The sequence below is a fragment of the Helobdella robusta genome (assembly GCF_000326865.2).
Source record: "Helobdella robusta unplaced genomic scaffold HELROscaffold_17, whole genome shotgun sequence".
NCBI classification, from domain to species: domain Eukaryota; kingdom Metazoa; phylum Annelida; class Clitellata; order Rhynchobdellida; family Glossiphoniidae; genus Helobdella; species Helobdella robusta.
The window spans coordinates 484,712-496,938 of record NW_008703942.1 but is presented as its reverse complement, the minus strand read 5'-3'; the positions used below and the strand labels follow the sequence as shown (position 1 = coordinate 496,938).

Genomic DNA, 12,227 nt, shown 5'->3' with positions numbered 1-12,227 from the left:
ATGGTTGTTTCAGGTAGAGCTTCTCATATGTTTATTATTAATTTAGATATTTTAAGCCAATTTTATTTGGTTGAAATCATCGAAAAACAAAATTACGAAGTACTTACTTAGTATCGTTGTCAGTGCTATTATAGATCATTGATATTTACCTGTAAGTGTAAAAACTTCTTCTTATAGTACTTTTACTTTTAAGTCTTCCATTTATAAGCTTTTTATGTCTGGTCATTTGATTGTTCGATGAGCAGCACGATATTGTCCATTATTCGCTTCATCATTTGTTTAATATATTTTATTTGTATTTGACCAGTGATGACGTAAGTACTCAAAAAATGTACTTAAGTATAAGTACTAAGTACTCAGTAATAAAAGTACTTAGGTATAAGTACTAAGTGCCAAAACAAATTGCACACTTGATACTTATAAGTACTAAGTATGAGTACTAAGTGCATAAGTACCTAAGTACATACCATGGTTAATTTGAAATATTTATAAATTTATTAAACTCAGAAATCACTCATTATTTACAGTAATTTATTTACATCAATAAAAGAGTTTGTTCCTTTTGAGTAAAAGTAAAGTTTCAAATGATTCATCACTTAAACGATTTCTTTTAGGAGTGAGAATCATTCCAGCCTGGCTAAATATACGTTCCACAGGTGCTGATGATGGCACAGTGGTATTGTACTTCAAAAACACTTGTGCGACAGCAGGATACCTAAGGAACAATAAAATAGTTGTTAACCGAAATAGCAAATTATTAATTTGTTATTAATACTTGAGAATAAAAATGTATTAGAAAATCAAGCATATACATATTATACATATATAATATATTACAGAAAAATATTGATTACCTTTTGAGTTGTTCCATATCATATGAAGGATCACTAAGATATTGCAGTCCTTCAACTTTTTCATTCGATCGTGATTCGGAACTTGGTTCGTGGAATCCATAAAAATCTGCACTAGTACAACCTCTAGTATTTCTGTCTTCATAAACTGTTGAAGAATTGCTCATTCTGACCACTTCTGCTAGAAACAAGTCTTCAACTTGCTCACGAACTGATGATTCTATCCACCTGATTTTAAAAAACGGATGGCTGATCGAAGCCACAACAAATGCTCTCATCTTGCTGTTGCTTGAAATATCTTTAAAGTTAATTATATCGCCAAAGCGTTTATCCATGCCACATTGAAGAGCAGAAACAAGAGCTGAAGTGTACGATGGAGTAAAAGATTGCAGTCTTCGCTGTATAACAAATATAGTTGGTAAGACAGCACCAAAATAAGACTCCATTGAAACCTCACCTTGGAGCTTGTCCAATGCTAGTGAAATTGGTCTCATCAGTTCCAACCACTCATTAAGAAAACTCAAATCTATATTGCTGAACTTCGGCAGCTGCAAACGTTCCATCACAACATTTACTTTATTGCGAAGACTATATATAATGCTATAACAGTCAAATTCAGAATTCCAGCGTGTCCCATTCGGTTTGGGTATTGTTCTGCCTAAGATTTCATGCACAATTTCAGCAGCTTTTGAACTCTGGTGTGATACGGTGCTGAGAGAGACACACTTACTGGATACTGATCTATATATTCTTTTGTAGTTTGAATCATTATTCAAAGCTTTACTTGCATCAGTTGTAGCAAGCAAGTTTAGAGTGTGTGAAAAGATACATGAGAAGGAAGATAAATTCCGGAGCTGTCATCTATATTACTTTCCAAAAACTTATCACCAATCTCAACTGGAGTCATTTCTGTATCATCATCATCATCAACATCTATTTGCGAATAATCAGAAATACCTGCCTCTGCAAATTCCTTGAATGCTTTCACGAAATTGCTACCATTGTCTGTCACGACATTTACTATTTTCAATGAATCCAGATCAAACTCGCTGTGAATGTTCACCAACATGGCTGCAATTTTGTCATATGAATGAATTCCACGGAACCTACGGAAGGCAAGTGTAACGCCATTGCGCTTAAAATCATCTGGATTTATCCAATGGCAAGTTACTCCAATATAACTTCGAGCATGTTGCGTCCAAATGTCAGCAGTCGTGCAAACAAATTGAAAATTTTTTAGAGTCTCTTTAATAGTCTTCTTCATATCAGTAATCTTTGTGGCCAGAATACCTTTTAATGTCTCGGTACACATAACTCGGGGTTTTGAGTTCAGACCCTGTATCAAAGTTTTAAACCCCTCTCCTTCCACAATTGAAATTGGTTGCAAGTCGTTGATAACAAAATTAATTATTAAATCCTCAACCTTTTTATTTGATATTGATGATACATTTAATAAGTCAAGTTGCTGTTGTTTTTTATATGGAGTTGAAACTGTGGTAGTTTCTTCATCTGCACCTCGCTTTCTACCCGTCTTTAATTTATTTTCTTCCTCGTGCATCTTTTGTAGATAATTTTCACCATGTGTCTTCTGTATATAAAAATGAAAAATGCAATAAATAGAAATTTAATAGAGAGTTAATTCGAGATTTATTAACAAAATAATATTAATTAATATGTATTCAAAAAAAATAGAAATATAATATACATAAAATTTATATTTTTGTTATTATTTATTTATAAGCTACAGGGGCGTTTAGGTTCAATTAATATATCTGATAAGTACTTAGGAAATAATTTAGATTGAGACTTATACATGAACGTGCAAATTTTAAAAATTATTCTATATTTTATAGGTAGCCAGTGCAAGAGAACAAGATATGGAGATATATAAGACAAGAAAGGGGCACGAGCAACTAGACGAGCAGCAGAGTTAAAAGCTTTACTTAAAGGATAGAGTATAGAGTCAGGAAGACCATAGTAAAGCGAGTTACAATAATCAATCCTAGATAAGACTTACGAAGTAACAAGAAGGAGAAGAGTAGGATCATCAAGAAAAGGCAAAAGTTTTTTTATTCTACGTAGATGAAAGTAAGAGCTTCTAGCAACACTATTAATCTGAGAAGAGAGAGACATAGTAGAATCAAAGATAAAACCTAGACTACGAAACTTATGAGAGACATCAAGAGTTTTAGAATCAGGTAAGATAATAGGAGGAATAGTAATTGAGTGTTTAGATTTATTAAAACAAATTAATTCAAACTTAGAAGGATTAAGTTTAAGACACATAGAATCAGACCAAGCGATGATCGAAGAAAGACATAGAGATAAATTATGAAGAACACTATTGAGATTAGATGGGGGAAAAGAAGTATAAATATAAGAATCATCAGCATATAGTTGACTAGAGAAAGAAAAGTTATTAATAATACGAGGTAGTTCAGAAGTATAGAGTATAAATAGAAGAGGGCCAAGGATAGAACCCTGAGGTACCCCGAAAGTAAGAGTAGAGGAGTTAGAAGTAGAATTATTGAGAACAACAGAAGAAAAACGATTACAGAGATAAGAAGAAAACCAAGATAGACAAGAATCAGTAATATTAAAAGAAAGATGCAGCAGTTATCTAAACATCCCGCTATCCATGACTAAACAAGAACAAATGTTGATAAGAGAGATAAACAAGAATGTCAATGTGAAAATGTGTGTGTGTGTTTTCATCACAGTTTTCAATGTTTAAATGTTGACATTATCTTATTTTGCTTAAAATTTTTCTGGTACTTACAGGAAAAATTTATTACTTATAAGTACAAGTACTGAAAATTGTACTTAAGTATAAGTATTTAAGTACAGGTTTTCATATGCACTTAAGTATAAGTATCTAATTACTACATTTGTACTTAAGTACGTGCTTAAGTACAAATGTACTTAAGTACTCGTCGTCACTGTATTTGACTTAATTTAGTTTTTCTGCCCCATCATTTTTTTATATTTTATTTGTACTTGTCTCAATTGAGTTTTTCTGCTCTTCCTTGTTTATTTTGATCTGTGTTTCTGTTATTTAAATTGTTCCATTCATTGTATGTCTTTCTGAGCATTTTTTGTTGTTTTAAGTTTGCATTTCGTTACATAATTTCTATTTGTCTTATTTTATGTTTCATTGTGCACTTTTTAGTTTAGGTGGTCTGCACATACTATTTGTATCTTGTTCTCCTGTGCTTTTGGCCAAATAAATTATTTTCAAATTCAAATATTCCACACCGACCTGCGCAGGACTGGCAATCAACGTAACTATGACTACAGACCACGCCGACACCACCTGTTAATTGTTTGTTAGTAGAGCAAAAATATATAGAATATTCGCTTACAATTGAAAAGTTGAACAATTTTTCTCTTCTCAAATTTGTGGCTTAAAATTTCTGCTTTTGAATTCGTACTTTCAAATAATAAAAATAAAATGTCCAACGTGGAGCTAGATTTCAATTCAAATGACGAAAAGCAAGAGAACTTGCAGGAACTTACTCGTCATGTTAATATGTTTAAGTTGCTATATTTTCTCTGTTTAATCAACAATTGAAATTAAAAAATAAAACAACGAATAGGATAAAAGTCAAAGGATTATTAAGTGCACCTTTATATGTTCAGTAATTTGAATTTTATTTTGAATTATGTATTTTTTACATTAATCAATCAATTGAACAGGTACAAACACTTCTGCAGCAAATGCAAGATAAATTCAAATCAACCTCTGAAAGGATTGTTTCCAGAAATATCCTTTATCGAGTTTTTTTTATAAATATTTATTGCATATTATGGTAACAAGTCATGTATACAGAGTAATTTTTAGTTAACATCAGTGATTAGAGTGTCAGAGTCGGAGATTTTGGCTGGAGTCGGATTTTTTTGAGGGGCCGAGTCAGAGTCGGATGATTCTGTCATAGTTTTAATGTTAATCATATAGCCTACGTATAACTGAACACAATTTATTATGAGAACAAAGGCATATACACATACAGAAGAAGATCTAGTTTATTTTTATTTTGAAGTTTTATTTATTATTTAACGAGTGTTTCATATTAAATCTAATTTTCCTGAACGTTCGTGTCTTTACTTGAAGATATTGGAGAGAAGATAAACGATTTGGAAAGGAACGTAGCAGACATGATGACTCAAGCTGGCGTTGATGATGATGTCTGATATCAAACTTTCCTAACAGAAATTCCAATTTATTTCGGGGCAGATGCGTGTGCTTCTTTGAATAAGCTAACTGCATATTATGTTTATTATTTATTTAATATTTTGTTTAACTTAAAAGCTTTATTGTTACTTGTGTTTGTGGGTTAAGCGGTTAAAAAAGTTTTCGTCCAATATTTTTTTGTATTTTGTCTATGTATAAAAATATTTATTCTTCTGTTTATTTATAATAAGCGATAATTAAGTTTCATGTATTTTCTTTTCATCGATAGACCTATATAATACAGATAAAATAGTGTATGATAGTGGTGTTGTGCTTTTCTACGTTAATTTTAAAAAATGTCTTCTAAAAAAATTGTTCAAGAGGGCGATACCGTCATTCTTAAAAAGGATTCAGATTCTAAAGTTATAAAAATCATTAGCAACAAGTTGGTGATTCTGACTGTACAACACTGGTGATTGTGATTGACTGATTGTGATTGAAAAATAATTTATTTCAACAACATTTAAACGAGTCTCTCAAATCAAAAATTGATGTCAGAAATACTGAAGTCCAACCAAAACGAAATAGGACTGTAAAGTTTACAGTCCTATTTCCTATGAATTACAGTGTAAAAACGAGGATTGATTGATTGATTTTATTTATTATTTTATTTTATAATTTGTAAATACTTAAAATAGTTAATTAAATACTTCACAATGTTTGGCAAAACTGATCTTTTTAAAATTATGTTTTCCAAGACCTGTAAACTTATGGAAAGAAAAATTTAAATTGAATTCTTTGGTTGGAGCTGTGATTGGCAGTTGTTTTAAAGTTGATCTGGGATGTTTGGTGGAGTTGTCTGCAGACGAAATTAATTCACATTTCAACAAAAGTAATTTAAAAATATCTTTTACAAATTATTTTGATATCTTGAACCTGTTAGCCTTTCACCATCATACAAACTGATTTTTGATTTCAACAATTTTTTCAAAAATGACTGTGAAAAGTTGTGAAAATTGTTAAGATGATAAGAATGATGATGAAGTTTGTGGTGATGATGACGGAAGAGCGTGTGGAAAAGATGATGTCATCGCCAACGACAACAGAAACCTAATTGATGATAAAACCAACCAGAAACTAACCAAAGAAGAAATTCAAGAGATGAGGAAAACTGGGATAGGAGGGGAGGTAATGACATGATGATGATGGTGTGATGAGGATGGTGTTAATGATAACTCCTGGTTGAATAGTTTGTAACTTTTTACCAAGGCCATAGTCGACAACCTGATCGTAAACAGTTCCACCTTTTCGAAGAAAACTGACTTCTCAAAACAGAAATATGTAAACAAGAAAAGCAAAAAGTAATTTTCACATACATGATGTTATTATTATTATGGTGAAGTTGTTTTGCATTATACTTTTTGTGACTTGTAACTTGATTCAACAGTGTTGTTTCCTATATAAGAAGTTAAAAATGTATCAATAGAATTGGTTTTTAGAAGTCAGAAATTACTTAAGGGAAGTGTAGACATTTTCCATTGTCAACTCACGTTTTTAAATTTATTAAATGTTTTATGATGAATTTTTTGTCTGAAGTTGATCATGTAGACTGAACATGAAAAAATGCATTGGAAATAAGATCAATAAAAAGAAGTAAAATATGGCTTGAGATAAAAAATAGAAATTGTGTATATAAAAATATGAATACATTCAAATCAGAATAGAATAGAAATATCTACTTCTCAAATCTTTTTAAATAATGCTTCAGGCAATAAGAATGTTTGAATCAACATACCACACCATGAATTAACATTGCAGACATGTTACTGTGTTCACCTTGTTGGAGTGCAACACACGAAACTTGTTGGAGATGTATCATAGCAAGGGCCCCACCAAGATCTGGTTTGTATCACTTTTGCCACACTCACTGCTGTCAACATCATTATTTTATTTGTTGTTGAAAAGTTATCATCATCTCCGTCATCATCAGCATCATTATCGTCATCACCATCAGTTTAACTTCAAGTTTTTTTTGGTTTTTTTCTACATAAAAAGTTTAAACTGATCACAGAAGAAAATGCTTTGAAAATTTGTAAATAGCAAATATTTTATTATTTTTTTATTATCTTCACTGTTATGATCAACCCTAACCTCACCTGCATCTACCAAGGTAATCACTCGACGTCATCACTACACAGCAGCACCAATTTCACCTACACCAACTTCACCACACCACAACATTACACTGTCACCAACATCACGAATAATAATAATACAGCAATCTTCGAATGGACTCTCTGGCTCAGATATTATGCCATGCAAACATTCATCATGGTGGCCGTTACTTGGTGGTGGATGGTTGTCTCGGCCTGGTTCTCGGCTCCATCATTGAAAGACTGAATGGTTTTACATATTTATCATTCATTGTGGACTAATTTGATAACTTTTTTTATAAAACTAAGACAAAGGCTTATAGCCTTTTGTTATTATTATTAATATCATTATTATTATCGCCACAATAAAATACTTGCCATCATCTTAAACAACATCAAATCATGCATCGCGCCTGGAGCAATCATTTTTGCGGATATCGAAGAAGAATCGATCCGCCCTGTGTCGCAACTGTTTACCTCGCCCAGACCAGACATAGCAATCTTGTGCAAAAAAACGTTTGGAATACTGGAACTAGCAGTCTGTCATGAAACCAATTACACCAAATCAAGAAACTACAAAGTGGATGAGTACAAGAACAACCTCAAGAATAACCTATCGAACGATTTTAAGCATTGCAATATTTTAATCAACACTTTTGAAATTTCGCCAATAGGACTTTATAATTCTTTCAATTTATCTCAAACTAAAATAAACTGGCGTGACGATTTTAGATCTAGCTTAATCAATTCTGCGATAGCATCTACTTACGCAATATATTGTGACAGAAATAAAATTGTTTTATCACCCTTGTACACATTCATAATGACGAGCATTGATGTTAAATTATCCATTATTTTAATCTTTTAACTATTATAATAATTGATCATTTTATATTTAATTGTAATTTCTTTTTTTTTACTTATATTTTGGCTTATGAAGAAATAAAAGAGTTCTCATTATTATTATTATTGTTGTTTTTATTATTATTAATGTTTTGTTAACTGTTTGAAGGTAGTGGCCTTGTAATGAATTTGTACACTGGATCAGCTCCAAGCAGGTGAATTACATGTAACTTGTCTGCTGCTTCTTCATTTATAAAAAAATTTATCTTTTCATCTGCAATGGGGGTAATGGTGCTAATAATAAGTCTACCGTTACTTATCTTAGTGTGAGGATAATTTGTTGGGCACGATAATATTGCTCATACTTGGAGTTAATTTATGCATGTAGGTGTGCGTTGGATTGGCAATTTGGCATATGTTATTCGATCGAATGAGACAACATCTTGCTTATTTTATTATTACTTTTAATGCAGACCAGCCATACACCTGAGTTACCAGTTTGTTGAAGAACAGTTAAAAGTACTGCACGACTTTCCTCTCATCAATGTTGCCATGTTGAAGCCACATGTCAACGAACGTCTTGGTAGCGATGGTCTCTATCAAAACAACAACGTAACGAGCAACAACAACAACCTAACAAACAACAACGACAAAGAAAGCGTTTGTGATGAAAGAGTTAATGTTGATAAAAATTCTTTAATTAATTCTATTTCTGAAACGAATGAAGAAGAAGCAGGTGATGACGACGATGACATTGACGACAATATTGCTAACGACGATGATGACGATGTCGTCAGAGAGGGTAAACACAAGATGTCTAAACCCAGATTAGATGTTTGTACGCTCGCAGATACGTTCTCATTTTGTTCTGTTGTGTGCCGTAAATTACATTTTATATATCTTATTAGAACGACGTATCGATTTTCATCCGGTTGTAACGTTACACTCTTCATTGACATAGCAATGCAGCGTACAAACAGCAGATATGTTTGCTGCTATCTTAAGGCTGTTATGTTTCACACACATTTTTTTAAAGTTGTTCAATATAATATGTAGCATATTTCTTTTTGTGTCTGATTTAATTGTTTTTTGTGAAATTCATTGGAGTGTTGTTTTGAGTGGCCTGGTAGAAACTTGTTGTTGAACGATTTTTTCAGAGGGAAGAGCGAGACAGAAGAAGGAAGGAGAGGCGGGAAAAGATTGGGAGAGTGAAGTTGATCATTGAGGAGAATTCATTTGATGGGTCAGTTCTTGTGTTTGTGGGGTCGTTACTTTTTCTTTTTTTCTGTTTTTTAAATGTGTTTAAAGTTTCAACTCTAATTAGATCAATTACCTGACATGATATTTCTTGCAGACTAAGATGATATAGATGGTAAAAATTATTTAACTTGGTACAAATACCTTAACTGTATTGATTCAGCGTTTGTTTTAGCTTTGAATACTTTTGTGTACTTTCTTGGTCAGTTTTAGATATGCAGCATGCACTCCTACTCTCTTTATTCTCACTTAATCATTTTTAGGGTTTAGATTGTTTCAGGCAGCTATGTGTTTGGCTAGTTACTGTCACATTACTAATGTACGTATATGACGATAAGGTTAATACGTTGATTGTTTTGATTGTCCACTGTTCGTTATTACTGTTGCAGTCTGATAATAGCGACAAGAATGCACACGACGCCACTGCTCAGGCATCTCTTACGTCACCTCAGCAGCTCCAGACCGTTTGTCGTCTTCTCCCCCTACAAAGAGGTGGGTAACATTTCCAAATGTTAACTATCGTCATAATTTTTTTTATTCTGCAAATCAAACTCAGTCAATCGCACAATCGCAATTGAAAGTAACAACTTGCAAGGTATGAAACGATGCAATTAAGTATTTAATCTTATCATCTTTTTTGTCACCATGGTGATTGTCTTCTTAACTATCATCAAGATACATATCGTCTCAATTATTATCATATCTATCATTTTTGTTATCATTATCGTGATACCGTCGAGATAACCATTTTTGTTCTGGTGTCTGCTATGTAGCCATCATCTCATTCATCATGTTAATCATTATCGTCCCGATTGTCACCAGGTGTTGATGGACAGTTACATGTTTCTGAAAGACAGCAATCAAGTTGTGCTGCTTAAGATGTTTGAAACATGGCTCAGGAACTATCAGGTTTTATAAAAACGAGTTTGTTTATAAACATTTTACTGGTTTAGGATTGTTCTCATGTTCATCATTCATCGTTCTCACGTTCATTATTCATCGTTTTCACGTTCATCATTCATCGTTCTCACTTTTATCATTCATCGTTCTCACGTCCAACAATCATTTCCAGATCCTGCCGGAAAGGAGCCATCCACATGTAAACATGAGTGGGTCGGGTGGATATCTGCTTACCGGCTTTACTGTACACGACTGATTTGCTGTTTTTTTTAACAATTTTATTTCATAAAAAAATGAAATTAGATGCATCCTTAGCAATGAATGCTGTATTCTAGGTGGCCTCAAATTTAAATTGAGCCAATTAAGAAAATAACTAAAATAAAATGAAGTTTGTTATTTAATATGTAATTTAGTTAATCGATTTGCTGACTGATTGATTTGTTCATTAACCTGTCAGTACGAGTTAGAGTGGATGTTACTTTCATGATTTTTAAAAAACGTTAAACTCTATCGAACTATAACGCCGATGTTTTGTTAGAGTTTGGTATAAAATAACAACAATTCTTTTAATTTGTTTTGATTTGCCGTTAAAACATTTTTTTATTGAAAATATTTGTAACACGTTCCATTCGATCCTCTGCTTGCGTAATAAATCAACTTGTAGGATTGAAAGTGAACGAAACGGTTTATTGACCGAAGTTGTAGAGTACTTGTGCTTTGAAGGAGCTTAAATTTGGTCGTCGGTGACCGGGACAGAAATATGGGACGAGAGAATTTCAATTCAGTTAGCCTATGTGGGAAATGGTTTTGAGTGTTGGGGAAGCTTAATGCGTAAAAACGATGATCATTAACTTTGTCTTGTTCCTTTCCATTTCAATGTAGAGTAAATTTTGTTAAAGCAAACGGTGTTAGTGGACAAACTGCCTTTTGTTCAGCAAAAGATTGGCGAGTTAGCTTATCCGTTAAAAAGGACATGTTTAGTTTCGCTGTTAATGCGCTTCCATGATTATTTAGTTGAAACTCTAAGACTCATCATGTGCGTATCTGTGTATAATAGGAAGGCTCATTCTCGTCCAATTGTTCACTGAGGATGCCGCTTTTTGCCGCATTTATTGCTAGGCTGATTTTACTTTTTTTTTAATAAAATGGATTAAAAAAAGTTCATTTGCGACAAAGTATGCAAGGAACGGTCTGTAAGTAACCCTTCGTTTGACGGAGCTGTAGCTGTGTCGTAAAGAAAAGGAAAGTTATGACAATTATGAAAGTTACCTATATCATAAATGGATTTTTCCGACGACGAAAGTTAAAGTAACGTGAGCAGGTTAGCAGTCCTGTGATATCTACTTTTAACATGAGTGGTTTGTAACTTGCACATCAAAAATAACATTTGCTTCTACTTTTGAATTCGCCGAGCACATTTTATTTTTAATATTTTCAGTTTAGATTTTTTGAAAATAAAATAATTTATGCAGTTTTTAATGTTTTAAACATGGATATATATATATATATATATATATATATATATATATATATATATATATATATATTGTTATAACCGTGCTACCGAACGCACTAGAACATTCTAGAATATGCTAGAATTGGACCATCTAGATTCTAGAAGAATCTAGAAACGACGCTTGCGAAGAGTATATAAGCGCACGTCGCAAGAAGATTAGTGATTAGTGAAATTCGTGATTAGTGAAATTCGTGATTTTGCAAATTCGTGACTTTGTGATTTTGTGAATAGCGATTCGGTGAATTATTAAAAGCGATATTTGATTTGTTTTGTTGACGTTGCCATAGCGATAGATTTTGAACAATTTAAAAGTTAATTGTTGTGTTAATTTGAATTTGCTAGAAATAAACGATTAGTTGATTTCTTCTGTAAATAAAGTTTAATAACTAATAACTGTTTGGAGTATTTTATTCAATCGAAGATTTGAACCCGTCGCATCGTAAATCGGTTACGACAGCGAGTATTATAACAATATATATATTTATTATTATTTTTTATTATTAATAGAAAACTTAATATAGCGTTCGTTATAGCAG

At 32.3% G+C, this 12,227-nt stretch overlaps 1 protein-coding gene across 1 annotated transcript; it reads left to right on the top strand.

Annotated features, from left to right (window-relative positions):
• Nucleotides 1-5,378: 5,378 nt before the first annotated feature.
• Nucleotides 5,379-10,431, top strand: HELRODRAFT_170048 (hypothetical protein; the record flags this gene model as incomplete). The annotated part of the gene is made up of 11 exons (XM_009015873.1): nucleotides 5,379-5,467; nucleotides 6,090-6,210; nucleotides 6,292-6,383; nucleotides 6,841-6,924; nucleotides 7,301-7,425; nucleotides 8,188-8,233; nucleotides 8,492-8,852; nucleotides 9,176-9,261; nucleotides 9,665-9,767; nucleotides 10,098-10,184; nucleotides 10,348-10,431. 11 exons carry the CDS (start codon nucleotides 5,379-5,381, stop codon nucleotides 10,429-10,431), a joined length of 1,278 nt encoding a protein of 425 aa, XP_009014121.1.
• Nucleotides 10,432-12,227: the final 1,796 nt, after the last annotated feature.